This window comes from Chiloscyllium plagiosum, unplaced genomic scaffold (assembly GCF_037043375.1).
Source record: "Chiloscyllium plagiosum isolate Xiang-an unplaced genomic scaffold, Cpla_swu_hap1 HiC_scaffold_29, whole genome shotgun sequence".
Lineage (NCBI taxonomy): Eukaryota > Metazoa > Chordata > Chondrichthyes > Orectolobiformes > Hemiscylliidae > Chiloscyllium > Chiloscyllium plagiosum.
In genome coordinates this window covers 26,627,084-26,643,532 of record NW_028270167.1, presented here as the reverse complement: position 1 = coordinate 26,643,532, position 16,449 = coordinate 26,627,084, and the positions used below count along the sequence as shown (strand labels likewise).

At 39.5% G+C, this 16,449-nt stretch overlaps 1 protein-coding gene across 6 annotated transcripts in view; it reads left to right on the top strand.

Annotated features, from left to right (window-relative positions):
• LOC148142276 (uncharacterized) overlaps positions 1–14,405 on the top strand; it is an 80,341-nt gene extending 65,936 nt beyond the window's left edge. For all 6 annotated transcript variants that reach the window (XM_087976449.1, XM_087976444.1, XM_087976448.1 and 3 more), the window contains 3 exons: positions 1,029–1,325; positions 6,351–6,398; positions 9,311–14,405. In XM_087976449.1, the coding sequence (XP_087832575.1) occupies positions 1,029–1,325; positions 6,351–6,398; positions 9,311–9,366 (401 nt within the window). In that variant the 3' untranslated portion in view covers positions 9,367–14,405. The remainder of the gene's footprint in view (positions 1–1,028; positions 1,326–6,350; positions 6,399–9,310) is intronic.
• The last annotated feature ends 2,044 nt before the right edge of the window (positions 14,406–16,449 follow it).

Sequence of the window (16,449 nt, the reverse complement as noted above, 5' to 3'; positions counted from 1 at the left end):
ACCAACTGAGCTAACTGATCCCCAGAGTGATTATAATGTTCACTGAAAGACTATTGTGGTGCAATGGTATTGTCAACTAGGAGAAAGTGAGGACTGCAGATGCTGGAGATCAGAGCTTAAAAATGTATTGCTGGAAAAGCGCAGCAGGTCAGGCAGCATCAAAGGAACAGGAGAATCGATGTTTCGGGCATAAGCCCTTCAGAGATTCCTGAAGAAGGGCTTATACCCGAAACGACGATTCTCCTGTTCCTTTGATGCTGCCTGACCTGCTGCGCTTTTCCAGCAACACATTTTTAAGCTGTGCAATGGTATTGTCCATACTTCTGATTTCCAAAAAGTCCAGTTCAAATTCCACCTGCTCCAGAGATATATTACAATATATCAGGGACACGGTGCTTAAAAAAATATCTGTAACATTCATTGGGGAGAAATCAAGATGCCTGAACATTTCCAGAAATCTAGGGAACTGTGCTTATGATACTTCATAATAGTGGTGTAAATGTGTAAGTGTCGTGATGATGTTAGAGCTAGTAGCTCCTAATAACAGAGATAAGGCATAGCAAGAATTGGAGCTGTTTTCTTTATGGAAGATACAGAATTAAATGTTGAGAGTGTGGACAGTCATGCTGAACAAGAGGCAACAGAGTCCTTCATGCTCAATCTGGGCATACCAAGTTTTCTAGTTTGGTACAAGTATGTCATTAAAAAAATTCAGATGACACCAGATTATAGTCCAACGGGTTGATTTGAAATCACCAGTTTGCAGAGCATTTCCCCTTCGTCATTTCACCGGATGAAAGGGCAATGCTCCGAGAGCTTATGATTTCAAATCAACCTGTTGGACTATAATCTGGTGTTATCTGACTTCTGACCTTGTCCAGTGCAGTCCAGTCTAACACTGACACCTTCACGTGATTAAAAAATGTATCTGATGCATTTCCTAATGTATATAGCCTACAAGGAATAAACTCGAAAGAAGTTCTGATTTGTTGATTATTGAATATGTTCTTTATTTTCTTTTCAAACAGGTAGTCACCCTATACAACAGAATGCTACAGTAGGCAGACCAGGAGTACTGAAGTGTGCCTACCCATTCAGCAGTGAAGAAAAGGATATTATTATGTACTGGAAACATCAGAATAATTTTATTTGCTATATAACGATGGATGACCTGAAATGTCAGGGTTTCAAGCATCGTATAGAAAATAGAGAAATGATCTTAACTATCCCAGAGTTACATTTTTCACACAGCGGCAGATACACGTGCTGTGCATTCACTAAAGACAAGTCATTTGAAAACAACATTGAACTTTTGGTACAGCCTGGTAAGTTTCATTAAAATATACTTGCATTTTAATTTAAGGTTTAATATTTCAGGAGACATTAGCTTATCTAGGAGCTCAATTCAAGCTAAGATTCAATTAAATGGTTTAGGATTTGACAAATTTCAAATAATATCATTCTCAGTGGACTGTATGCACAATTTACTCGACAACTTCAAATACTGTCACTAAATGTTGCCTTTCAACCAGGATCAATCCATGTGATCCAGGTATACCTATGAGGAGAGTCTGTGGAAAATGGGTCTGTGTCCTCAAAAGTTTTAAAGAATGTGAGGAGACCTGATTGAAATTTGTAACAAGGTTTCATGGTGTGACAGGTTGGTTAATGATATTTCCCATGGTTGGTGACTGCAGCACCAAGGAAAATGCCCTCAGAATAAAGCATAGGCCACTTAAGACAGAAATGAGGAGAAATTCTTTTGGTTCAGTGGATGGTAAAACTTTGGAATTCTCTAATCTGATGAACTTCGGAAGCTTAATCATTGAAGAATGTATCAATAGGATTCTATAGATTAATGACATTAAGGAATATGTAGATGGTGTAGGAAAATTGCTGAGAGGTAGAAGATCAGCTGTGATATAATTGAATGATCAGATAAACTCGATAGGTTGAATGGCTATGTTCATAACTGCCTGAACTCCGTTAACTAATTCTGTATAGACCTAGGTCAAATCCAGATACTTCCTACTTTATTTAAAGCACGATCACTTTAATTTTTGCAGGGTTTAGTTTTACCATCATTTACTCATTGAGATTTCAGGAGAATCTCAAAGGAGTAGAAGTTGCAATTTGCCCTTGAGAAGGTCGTGGTGAGCTGCCTTCTTGAACCACTGCAGTCCATATGCTGTAGGTTGATCCACAATACCCATTAGGGAGGAAATTCCAGAATTTTGACCCAATGACAGTGAAGGAACAGCAATATATTTCCAAGTCAGGATAGTGAGTGACTTGGAGGGGAAATTCTAGGTAGTGTTGTTCCCATGTATCTGCTGCCCTTTTCCTTCTAGATGAAAGTAGTCATGGAATGTGCTGTCTAAGGATCTTTGGTGAATTTCTGTAGTGGGTAGTTTGTACTGCTACCATTGAATGTCAGTGGTGGAGGGCGTGAATGTTTGTGGGTGTGGCATCAATCAAGCAAGCTGCTTTGTTCTTAGGTGGTGCTTCTTGAGTGTTGTTGTAGCTGCGCCCATCCAGTCAATTGATGAGTAATCCATCACACTCCTGACTTGTGCCATGTAGTATCTCAGAGTTCGCAAATAGTGCTGAACATGGTGCAATCATCAGCAAACATCCCCAGTTCAGACCTTCTGTCTGTCCTAAATGTGACTGCACTGTTCAGTTTTGCTTTGACAGCAAGCAGTGATGGATAATAAATGCTGGACTTTATAGTGATTCCCATATCCAGGAAAGAGTGAGAAAAGCTGATTTAGATCCCAAAATATGCATTTGTTGTTTACTGTTCCCGTGATATTTAATACCTGCACCATCAGATTTTAGAAACCATTCTGCCGTATGCAACATTTGACCACTCATATTTATAGTTATGACTCTCCATCCCATTTTCAAAATAAATATTCAACAGATTATCCTGAGAAATATAAGCTAGAAATGCCTGCAGCATCTTAGAACCTGTTTCATATACTTGGCACAAATTTTGGTGCATTTATGTCTCTGCGCTCAGCCTAAGTTGAATAACATTATTATACACTCTTCTCTTGTTTGCTTTTATTTGTTCATTATTTAATCTTGAATCATGTTTGTTCTCAAATGTCTTTGCTGAAGTGCAAGTCATTTCAATTTTCTATGTCGTTCCATGTACAGTTAATATCCCATAATTGTTCTTTTGCTGTTTTCCTCCAACTTATAGTAATTCTTCCTTTTTTTTTGCTTTTGCTCATCAGAAGCTACTGAGAATTATAATAGACAATATGGAAGTTACGTATTTTAGGGAATGTTCTTCCAGCAACTGTATACTTTAAAAACTTGATTTGAGAGACTGAAAATTGGCAGCTCTGTAATCATTTTAAAAAGGGATGCAGTCTGGTATTATATCCTATTGTGTACTGTTCATTTGATTTCTTGTGTTGCTGTACCTGTGACACATTGTATGATTGAAAGAATTAAGATGCCTTGCAAATTTTCTTTTCTTTTTATTGAATATTTCTTCTGGAGTTGGTGGCACTATAATGGCTAATAGTACTGTAATTTTGATAAACTTCTTAGAACACTGGGCTGTGTTTTGAAATTGTCACAGGGTGCTCTGATTTCATTTACTTGCTGCATGATCGGAAGAGTTATGTCTTGTATTGTTATATCCTATACATCATTTGTTGTACCATTTGATAATTACAAAGTGCTTGTGATTTATAAACAAAAAGCATATGAGCGTATTCTGTGCTTGACTATGAGGTGGATCGGAACCTCAAATAACTGATTAAAATGTCATACGTTTGCCATCCATTGCACAATATCCCAGACATTACAGTCATGAAAATTTCAACTGCATATAATTCAGATCTGCAGATTTCTTGTGAAGAGAATTCTCAGTTAGAGTCATAGAGATGTACAGCATGGAAACAGACCTTCAGTCTTACTCATCTATGCCAACCGGATGTCCTAAAATAATCTAGTGCCATTTGCCAGCATCTGGCCTATATACTTCTAAACCCTCCCTATCATTGATTGTGGAATCAAGGGTTATGGAGATAAGGTAGAAACAGGATACTGATTAAGGATGATCAGCCATGATCATATTGAATGGTGGTGCAGGCTCGAAGGGCAGAATGGCCTACTCCTGCACCTGAAGAAGGACTTATGCCCGAAACGTCGAATCTCCTGTTCCCTGGATGCTGCCTGACCTGCTGTGCTGTTCCAGCAATAAAGTTTCAGCTTTGATCTCCAGCGTCTGCAGACCTCACTTTCTCCTCAATAAAAGTTAAACAATGTTGATACATGTTCAATTATAATTTTTCTGATTTTTGAGATTTCTTTCTTTCCTCAATCCGAACCAAAAGAATAAAAAAAAATAGTTAGCCCCAAGTAAACATACCAAGAGTAATTTGGGTTCAATCAGAAGTTTCAAAACAAGCTGTTTCTTAAAGAGAGAACCATAAAATAGTACTGTTGCTCTCTTTTACGAATAGGCTTATACATTGATATGATACTGGTAATGAATACAGATATTCTGCTACAAAGATCCCAGTCTGCATTTGGAGTCAGCTATTACGAGGGGGCATAGCTTTAAATTAAGGGGTGGTAGGTATAGGACAGATGTTAGGGGTAGATTCTTTACTCAGCGAGTCGTGAGTTCATGGAATGCCCTGTCAGTAGCAGTGGTGGACTCTCCCTCTTTATGGACATTTAAACTGGCATTGGATAGGCATATGGAGGATAGTGGGCTAGTGTAGGTTAGGTGGGCTTGGATCGGCGCAACATCGAGGGCCAAAGGGCCTGTACTGCGCTGTATTTTTCTATGTTCTATGGTGTCCCAGAAATCTGGAGACCACATTGTGAACAGAAAATATAGTACGCTATAATTTGTGTTGATTTACTCGAATGAGATTGTGCTTAAAAATAAAACTAATTGCACTGCTGAGTTCTCCAGTATTTTAGTTGCAACTGATGATCATTGGCTTTACTTAAATAAATGAAAGGAAGCATTCCTAAAACTACAAGGCTGAATTGCAAGACCTGATTATATTGACAAGTTAAGTCCCAGACAATAAATCTTTACCAGGACATTTTCAGTTTGCAGCAAAGTGGTTTAATTGGCTTTATTTTATCAAATTGGAAGAAATATTTGCACGTTAGAAGCTTATGAAAACTTAAACAGCTTTGTCATCCTTTTGTTTAAGTTATTGCAATGTGTGTGTGCAGTGTTAGTTTCAGAACAAAAGTTTGAATGAAAAAAAAAGCCAAATGCTTATTATTAAATCACACAACATTGTCTAGTTTCACATGTTTTGTTTTTATTGCTGCAATTTGACTGCCAAAGCAGATTAACATTTAGAGATTAGCTGAGAGGAATTACTGGCACTAACTATCCAAAGGAACTTATGTGATGCACACTATCCGTAGTGCTACGATTATCAACGTGCAATGGTTGCTTGAGATTGCACGCCTGACATGAACATGGTTCATCCACAGAGTAAAGATCAAGAATCTTCCCTTGAATGTCTACAGATTTAACGTGAATCTTTGTGCACTATGCAAAAAGACTTAAATACTGATGTACGAGTGTCTTTCTACATTCTGCCAGTCAGTCAACAACGAGAGGAGACCAATGTGTGGTGTCTGCATTTCAGTTTATTGAGAAAGGAAGAGAATTAATCAATATACATTTTGTAAAAATGCATGCAGGGCCAGTGTTTCTGCACAGCCCCCTTTCATTCAACATCATTGGTGAAAGCAAGCAAAAGATTAGAGTTTACAACATGAGTTACCATTCAGTGCAAATTAGGTTCCAGCAATCACTTGCTCTAATTTAAATTATATTGCAGAGCACATATGCTAAAGTTAGCAGTCCTTGCCTCATTAAAAGCTAGAGTATTGTTTTAAGCTGTTAGCTGGTGCAGGCTTCAGATAAAATGGTTATTTGGATGTTATGTGCTGAGTCCATCAGTAAAATCTCAAGGCGAATCTGCCTCTGGCTTAAAGATTCACAACAACTGGCTGGGGGTTGCAAAATTGGATTTACATTCAGAATTCTCTCCAGAGTTGCTTTATTTCCCCTAGTTTGTAAAGGACTTTTTTTTTGTGAATGTATTCACAATCTATATTGTTTACTACATGAATTAAATGGAATACACTTTGGAACAATTTAGTTTGGGCTATGTAGATGAGTGTTAACATGTTTTTTTTTCAAAATTAATACATCTGTGTTTTTTGGTACAGAATTGGTACTGTGCTTTATTTTAAAGGTTCCCTTACGAAACCTGAACTGCTACTTTACCAACTGAAATAAAATTACTAAATTTAATCCTGTCTCAAAATCCTCTTTATCACAGAAGGACGCCAGACAAGATCTTTCTCCAGTGGAACACTTTTCAAAGCAGGTGAGAATGTCAACCTGGATGGACTTTCTTTTAAACAGGAAATACGTGCAATTGAGTCACTCAGTAGCTATTCAGTTTGAAGCCACAACACTAGCATACAAATATTTAAGCAAAAACTGGTCCTAAAGAGCTAGAAGAAAAGGTGGAATGTTTGGATTACTTAAACGGGGGTGCTAAATTTTGGACAGATCAAAAGTTTCTCATGATTCCCAAACATTACCCTCATGATCTCATGAAAGCTGTATCTGGTCAAACAGTATATGTGGACCAAGAAAGAGAGTTAGTAATTCAGGTCAAACCCTTCATCTGAATCATTCTGCCAAATAGTTATTGAATGGAAATGATAACTTTGTTTTTCTCTCTGCTTTGTTGTCTGTCTGCTGAGGAATTCAGATTTCCAACAGCCTCAGTATTTTACTTTTGTCCCTTTTTTCTGTTTTTTTTTCATTTGTGTGTGTGAGTAACTGATGTGGTCCATGTTAATTTACAGTTGAAGGCTCTGAAATTGTAACATGTGGAATGCCAATTGAGTAATCAGTGCTTAATGTTTGCAAAAATAATATGCCAATTACTCAAATCAGAAGTATTCATCCTAATCAAATTGTAGATCCAATTTCAAGTGTAGGCTTGACATAGGTTTTTGCTTTATTGAATTACTATAGAATTTGACTGTATAGTACAAAGGAATATCATTGAATCTATTATAGTCAGATAGATTCTATGTGGCCAAAATCCATTAACCCGACTAGCCCGGTTGACTCGTTGTTTTTGTCTGCTCCTACCCCATTGAACTCATCTCTTATATCGTGACTCCATTCTCTCCCCTTTGTCCCAGGAACTCCCCACCTACATTCAGGTCACAACCCACACCATTGGTCTTCTCCAAGACTTTCAATTCCCCACCTTCCAACACCTCATCTTCACATGGACATTCAGTCTCTCTACACCTTAGCCCCCATACTGAGAGTTTAAAAGTTCTCCATTTCTTCTACTCCCGTTGGCCCAACCAGTGCTCATCTACTGACACTCTTATTCACCTGGCAGAACTGGTCCTCACCCTCAACAATTATTCCTTTGACTCCTTCCACTTGCTATAAACCAAAGGAGTAGCTGCATGGCTCCAAGCTATACCTGCCTTTATGTAGGATACATGGAACAGTCCCTCTTCTGCAGCTATACGAAGACCATCCTCCACCTTTTCTTCCGCAACATTGATAACTGTATCGGCACTGTCTTGTACTCCTACAAGGAGCTCGAACAGTTGATCAACTTCACCCATACCTTCCACCCTGACCTCAAATTCACCTGGACCATATCTGATACCTCCGTCCCCTTCCTCTCAGTCTGCATCACCAGAAACTGACTTAGCACCGACATCCATTTCAAACCCATTGGCTCCCACAGCTACCTCAACTACACCTCCTCTCACCTGCCGTCCTGCAAAAGTGAGATCTGATACTCTCAATTCAGTCTGCTACTGCTGTATCTGCTCCCAGGATGAGGGATTCTACTCTAGGACATCCCAGACGTCTTCCTACTTCAAGGACTGTATTTTTTCCTCTCCCAGGATCAATAATGCCCTCAACCATATCTCCTCCATTCCCATACCTCTGACCTCAAACTCCCTCCCCCCAACCACAACAAGGATAGAATCCCTCTAATCCTCACATAGTGCCCCACCAGCCTCTAAATCCAACGCATCATCCTTCGCCATTTTTGCCATCTGCAGGCAGACCCCACCACCAAACAGATATTTTCTTCCCCACCCCTATCTGCCTTCCATCGGGATTGTTCACTTGGCGACAGCCTCATTAGTTCCACACTGCACACCAACCTCTCCTCCACACCTGCCACCTTTCCCTGCAACTGCACAAAGTGCAACACTTGCCCCTACACCTCCCCTCTTATCTCCATCAAGGCTCCAAACAATCATTTCAGATCTGACGGGGATTCACTTGCACCTCTTTGCAACTGGTCTGTTGCACCCACTGCTCCTGATATGGTCTCCTCTACACTGGGGAGACAAAATGCATACTCGGGGACTGGTTTGCAGAGCATCTGTGCTTTGTATGCTCCAATCAATGCCACCTTCCACTTGCCAACCATTTCAACTTCCCCTCCCTCTCCCTTGGCAACATGTCAATCCTGGGCCTCCTCCACTGTCAAATGAGGCCATACGCAAACTGGAGGAACAACACCATATATTCCACCAGTTTCAAAATCTTCCCACCCCCAACCTCATCCCACATCCAGCCCTCCATCTCTTGCCTGTTTCCTTGACTTGACCTAACCTGTCCATCGTCATTCTCACCTATCCGCTCCATCCTTCCTACTGACCAAACACAATAACCTGCATCCACCTATCACCATCCCATCTACCTTTCCCCCAGCCCTACTCCCTTCCCTCTATATGGTTCTGAGCTCCCTTCCCCCTCCCCAGTTCTGATGAAGGGTCCTGCCCTGAAATGTCCACTTTCCTGCTCCTTTGATGATGTCTGAACTGCTGTGCTTTTCTAGCTCCACATTTTACCAACCAAGAATCTCTGTGTATATGTGTATGTGTGTATCTCACCTTTGCACAGCGAAATATACAAAACCTTTGATTTGAAATTAATCTTTAAATCTAACAACAGTGTAGTAACTTACCTCAAACTTGACAAGTGTGTTGTACAGTCGATAAATTAACATATTCATTCACGGCTTTCATTGAATTTTAACCTTTTCCAATGTGCATCATTAGCTTACTGAGAGGCCACATTACCTGTTGATAAATCTGTGTGAGAGAAAATCTGACTTTCTAGTTTAGGCTAGTAAGGATTTATTATGTTAATCATCATTTCTATTTGCAATTGCTAATTTTGTTTACATGTAACAATAACGTGCAATTTTAATTGTTATTCTCTTTATTTCAGATTTGATATTTTGGCTACTTCCGCCTGCTGTGTTATTTTACAATTTTCAGTTTTAGGACAATAAGAGTTTGACTTTTGAAAATGTATAATCGACCAAGAAATTGTTTCAACTTATGATCGGGGTCAACATAAGGAAATAAAAAGGACAAGTCATAGACAACAACATAATTTCTGCTATCTACTGCCTTGTTTCGATGCCCTGTGCAAAAACATTAGTGCATATAATGGACTTTATTTGCCATTATTCATTATCCCATCTATTTAACCTAATGTTTTGTTGTATATTCCCTCAAAACTGTGAATTGATACATGATGGTTCTGTGCATTTATTCAACTTCAATAACATGACTAGCAATTTCTCTCATCTTTTTTACATACAGGTAGTTCTTCCATAACATGATGGTTGCGTTCTTGTGCAACCCCCACATTATAGAAAAATCACTCTTAAAGTGTTGGCGATGTAGTCACATTTCAACCAACACACATTTTAAAAGTTCATGCTTTAGAAACTGTGTCCCCAATTCACCAATCGCGTGACAGTGAATTTGCATTAACAAAACACCCGCTATTGCAGAACGACCTGTACGAATTTTTATCTGATTATTCAGATGAAGTGCCTTGAGATGATGATCTGTCATTTTGTTTCTGCATTACAAAAATAACAAGCCATTAAGTGTGGATAACCTGCAGTTTTGAAAAGCATTATATAATTGTATTTTTCTTTGTATGTGGACTGGCATTCATACAGTAGTGTAAGGATTGCAGTGCTGGTGTGATACCTGTCTGTACATCATTAAGTCTGGCAAAAATCTATCAAAGAACACTCCAGTTGTACTATCAGCAACAGACAAGTTGCTGATTGTAACCAACCAGGCTGTGCTTGCAAATCATGAAACATGGTGTTTAACATTAGATGTGATACATGAGTGAACTACATTTACTGTATAATCATGAATGTGCTAGGAATTACACAGATGATGAATTTAAGAGTGTCAGTCAGGCTTGTAGTAAGATGCACTTCTGCATACTTGAAGCTAATATGTTAGTACACAAGCCCCTAGTGTTTGCAGACAGAAAGAGCATATCGACACATCGTTTCAACTCAACAGAACAGGGGACAGTTATTCTCTGGTTCCTTCTGTAGGACCATGCCTTGAACTATCTGAACGAATCTGCCTGGTTTTAATTTAATAAATTCTTGGCAGGTTGCTATCAGTCATTATCTAACTGGTGTGTTTTCCATAGTCGCACCCCTCCTATTCAGAATCCACTTGCCAACCAATCAGCATGCTGTTCCCAACAGTATAGAAATGTCCCCTTTGCATTGGTATTTCTGTCCTGACAACTACAAGGTGAAAGACTTTGATAATGTATGTCATTTTACAACAATATTCAGGTTCTGTACTACCAAATGATTATTAGTAGTCCGATTTGAAGGAGACAGGCACCATCTTCTATAAACAGTGACCAGATTTCAGAATTGGAGAATCTATCAGTACAAAAATATTCATGTTGACAGAGACCTGAATCTGATTTAAATCCCAAAATAAGCCGAGAGATCTGGTGAAAGTGAGTGAAGTCAATTGGAGGGAGCAATGAGAAAGCTAATAGTTTTTACTGTTTATTTAATACTGTCTCAATAGCAGTGAAATAAGAACTATCAGTTTTCAACTTCAAGTGATTTTAGTACCTGAGATTTTCAGAGACTGTGATGCTTTTAACAAGGACAAAACCTGGATGTAAAATGGCTGTGACAGTCATTCTGACCACAAATTGAGACAGATTCATGAAACCAATATGGAATAATTTAACAAAGAACAAAGAAACTTTACAGTCCAGGAACAGGCCCTTTGGCCCTCTAAGCCTGAGCCGATCCAAATGTACTGTCTAAACCTGTCGGTCAATTCCTAAGCATTTGTATCCCTCTGCTCCCCACCTACTCATGCATCTGTCCAGACACATCTTAAATTAATCTACTGTGCCTGCCTCTACCACCTCTGCTGGCAACGCGTTCCAAACGCCCACCACCCTCTGTGTGAAGTACTTACTGCGTTATCCCCCTTAAACGTTCCACCTCTCACCTTGAAAGCATGACCTCTCGTTATTGAATTCTTCACCCTAGGAAAAAACTTATCTCTATCCACCCTGTCTATACCTTTCATGATTTTGTCTAGTGAAAATAAACCTAACCTATTCAACCTCTCTTCATAGCTAGCACCTTCCATACCAGTCAACATCCTCATAAACCTTCTCTGCACCCTCTCAAAGCGTCCACATCCTTTTGGTAATGTGGCGACCAGAACTGTACACAGTATTCTAAATGCCGCCGAACCAATGTCTTGTACAATTTTAGCATGACTTGCCAGCTCTTATACTCAATACCCCGTCCAATGAAGGCAAGCATACTATATGCTTTCTTGACCACTCTATTCACCTGTGCAGCAACCTTCGGGGTACAATGGACCTGCACTCCCAGATCTCTCTGCCCATCAACTTTTCCCAAGTTTCTCCCATTCATTGTATAATTTGCTCTACAATTAGACTTGCCTAAATGCATCACCTCACATTTATCTGGATTGAAAGCCATCTGCTACTTTTCTGCCAACTCTCTAGTCTATCTATATCCTCCTGTATTCTCTGACAGTCCTTTATGCTTTCTGCTACACCACCAAACTTCGTGTCATCTGCAAACTTGCTGATCATACCAACAGTGTCCTCTTCTAGATCATTTATGTATATTATAAACAACAGTGGCCCCAATACTGACCCCTGTGGAACACCACTGGTCACCTTTCTCCATTTCGAGAAACTCCTTTCAACTACTACTGTCTGTCTCCTGTTGCTCAACCAGTTCTTTATCTACCTAACTAGAACACCCTACACATCATGTGAATTCACTTTCTCCATTAGTCTACAATGGGAAAATAATTTCAACTGAAATTACTGTTCTTTCTAAAGTCATTGAAATCAATCAACTGCATCAGGCATCAAGAAACTCGCATCTATTGTTGTTACTATATTTGTTTGAGAAGTTACGCATATTCCTGAAATTATCCAGCTTAGAATGGCATTGAAGCCCGAATGGGAAGTCATAGCAGAGCAGCAAGTAGAAAGAAAGTAATTTGATTACAGCAAGGTCTTGAAGATTCTGCCTGTTCCTTTTTTCATCATTTCAAAGGTCAGCAATAGTGTTAAAACAAGTTGAAGAAATTTCCTATACTGAGAATCCGAGGATTCTACAAATTTCACCATTGCTGAGGATACATCAACGAAACAACCCAGTGTCGGGTTTAAATATAACAACTCCAAGATTCTAAATGTGTTTTAAACTGCATATTCTTAATCTTCCTATGATATTAGATTCTCTTTTGTAAACTTGGCACCTATATTTGTGTGTATGATTGATGTTCTACTTGATTATTTCTCTCAAGCCAATCTTGCAGTTGGCTCCTCTACTTTGATCTGGTTAGCTGAGCATTTAATTGAAGAGTGAGAAACTACAAGCTTAAAAAAAACGTTTCTGTGATCAACCAAAAGTTTTAAAAGATGGGAGCCAATTCTCAATCTGTCTGCAGCTTATTGTAGCAATGGATGGTGCAGATAAGAACTCAAAAAAAGTTTTATTTACCAAATTTCTTGTCTGATTAAATGTTAGTTGCTTAGTTGGTGCATTTTTTCATTCATTTGTAGAATGTGGGTGTTGTTGGCTGGTGAGCATTTATTGCCCCTCCCTAGTTGCCCTTGAGAAGGTGGTGGTGAGCAGGTAGATTGCAGTGGTTCAAGAAGGCAGCTCACCACCACCTCTTCAAGAGCAACTAGGGACAGGCAATAAATGCTGGTCATCTAGTGGTGCCCATTTTAAAAATGACTTTTAAAAAATGTTGCTGGCATTCACATTCACCAGCAGTCAATGGTTACAGTCAGCAGATCCAATTCTAATAGTGAAGCAAGTGTAACATCCGGTGCATGCTGGAGATCTGAAAGGAAGACAAAGTGTGGGCAAAAGCAGGCAGGTCTGGCAGCATCTGTGGAGAGAATAACAAAATTAATGCCTTAAATGCTACTACTCTTATTTGGAAGAGGATAACATTGAAGCATTGTTGCTGTTCGTCCCAGTATAGCTGCTACGTATTCTTGGATGGAAACAGTTAATGGTGTTATGTTACAAGTTACGGTTGAACTATGATATTTGAAGTGTTGAGGAATATGAGTTTCATAAATGGTTTCTGGATCACTCTTCTACAGTCTAATTGTTTCATCACTCACATCTGTTCAGTGATGTATAGTTTTAAGATTGGTGGTTTTGATGTTATTTATAAACACTACATTATAGCTGGAAATAAATACGAAGAAATAGGTAGCATCAGCTAATCAAAGATTAGTTGGTCTGAGTGAAAAAACTGAGATGTCTTGTTCGTTACTCTCATTCGATCAGTTGTCAATACCTTATACCAGAGGGTCTGGTATTTTAACTTAACTCCAAAACTAGAGGGTATAGGTTTCAGGTGAGAAGGAAAAGACTTAAAAGGGACCTAAGGGGCAACTTTTTCATGCAGAGGGTGATGTATGTATGGAATGAGCTGCCAGAGAAAGTGGTGGAGGCTGGTACAATAACATCATTTTAAGGCATCTGGATGGGTATATGAATAGGAAGGGTTTAGAGGGATATGAGCCAAATGCTGGCAAATGGGACTAGATTAATTAAGAATATCTGGATGGCATGGATGAGTTGGACTGAAGGGTCTGTTTCCATGCTGTACAGCTCTAACTCTATGACCCCACTGAAACTGTGTTGTTATGTAGGACTTCTTATAATGTATATTATTGTGCACATTTTCTGTTACTAGTTTATCAGTGCACATATTTTTGTGATTATATCCAAGTGTTGAATTCTAACATGTCATGTAAGAGCAATTCTGTGTATAAAGTTTTTAATTTTTCTACTGTTAATGTTGAGCTGCATCATCTAATGACCTACTTAACTTCAGAGTAAGTTGATGAATTGATGTGTCAAATGAATAGATGTGTATTACTTATTTTGCAAATTAAATTATCCTTGAAATAATGTTAAAAAGAATAAAATGTTTAAAAGATATTCAACTTGTGAACAAAAAGATGTTTTTGCATTAGAAATGTGTAAAAGATGGTATATGCCTTGTCTTCACAGTGTTGGTTATGTTTGTGAAGGGGTGGATTTGCTTTTGCTTCAGCAGAAGCTAACTTACTTTGGGGTTTGTGAGTTGCTGTTGCATTTGCTGGCTTTGTTTCTTAGTGTCTTAAGTTAATGCAGTGTGTTATTATTCCAGCCGATGGGAATACTGGAGAAGAGACATTCCAGAATGAAATCTGCCTTCATTCATCATGAGAGGTTTTTGTTGCTTTATGGTTACCAGGGTGTCAGTCACTGAACACATTCACAAAAGCATTTGCTACAGTCAAGAGCACTGACACTTTCCACTGAACCTTAAGAGAATCTTAGGGCTCAATCTTATCATATTTTGGCAAAATCACATTTTGTTGAGTTCCATACAAGGATTCTCTTTGCAAGGCCTAGTGAATCTTTTCACACTATTATCCCAAACTCACCTCATACATTACTTACCATGCCCTGTTATTGGATCCTACCTCAATTCTCCCATTCACCTTACCTTGCCACTACTGGGATATACCAGATTCTTTAGCCCCAGTGCCATCTTCAAAAGGTCATTGGGCATTCACTCATGCACTGCCTGACCAGCGCTGCTCTGCATAGTTTGCCCCATTTGTCTTGGACATGGCAGATGCAGTGAAGTTGCTGGCCCTCGTTGAGGACTGGGACTTGGAGGTTCTGCTGGATGAGGTGGTGTGAAAGAGGAACTTCTTTTCCCATAGAACTGACAGAAGAGGCTGTGACTTCAGGTTCTGCCAGGCTGGTCCAAAGTTGTCACCTGGGCTCAGTTGTGTAGGAACATACAACAGTGTAGAAAGAAGGTCAATGACCATCCCTGCTTCCCCAGGGTAAGTGCCGCCACTTCTTTCTGCTACTTCCTACTCCATCTCTATTAATGCTTGTGATAATGCACAGAACTATTGCATGTAACATCTTCCCTCACTATACAATTCCCAGCACTGAACCCTTTGAGACCTTTGCACTGCTGGTTCACTCAGGCCAACTCAGAAAATTTTCCTGACCTGTCCAGTGTTAACAAATGTCACACCCACTTTCATCTCACTCAATCTCTCCCATTCTCTCATTCCAGAAGAAAACAGCCCACAATAGGTCAGAAAGATGCAAAATGGATGGTGGCTGACTCATTTTATTCCTCACCCTCTGAGAGGAAAGATCACAACTCTGACCAAGTGAATGGCCATGTCCAAGCCTCTGCATTAAGACTGAAAGTTGCCTTTGACTTACTGTTCTGTGCCTACCTTACTGAAAGGCATTTCCCTTATCTTAACAGAGGATTACTTCCCTTAGACTTTGAGATATGTCTATTTGCTGGTAGCACATTTGGTGTGTTTGCTGTGTATACTGCTGGCACATTGTGCAGGTAGGAGATTGACACAGCATGGTGGTGTACAGGAATACATCTGCCTCTTTGACTGATGATTGCTGATAATGATGATAAGTTTCCTGATTATATGCAAAAAAGCAAGTTAAGGCAGAAACACTGTGCTCTTGATAACACCAGCTCAGGAAGCACAGCACTAAAAGGCAAGGAAGGAATGTTGACAACATTTGGGCCGATTCTAATTGACTGAGAGCTAAGAAAGTAAGTGAGCAGCTGTGAGAAGCCGCCTGCTCCAACCCGTGAGCTGGATGCCTGACCCTTCATGCAAAGTGTCTTTGCAGCATGCATCCCAATTGTAGTTGCCAGTGAACTCCAATGTGCAGCATTAAAGTGCAGAAGTGCACTGTAAATGGATTGGACATATGCCATGATGTTGTAGAGAGGTTGGCATAGACCAGGTACCAGTGCCCATGGGGTGTGCATACCTGCTGCCCATGGACCATGCCCTGAGGTGTTGATACTGGATGTCCAAATTGGGTCCAGAGGAATGAGCAGTGAATAGGAATCATGACATATACATTCTGACTTTCATGTGGGGACTTCTCAGACTCTTACTTCTACCTGGCAGGTGTTAGAATAGTTTTCATA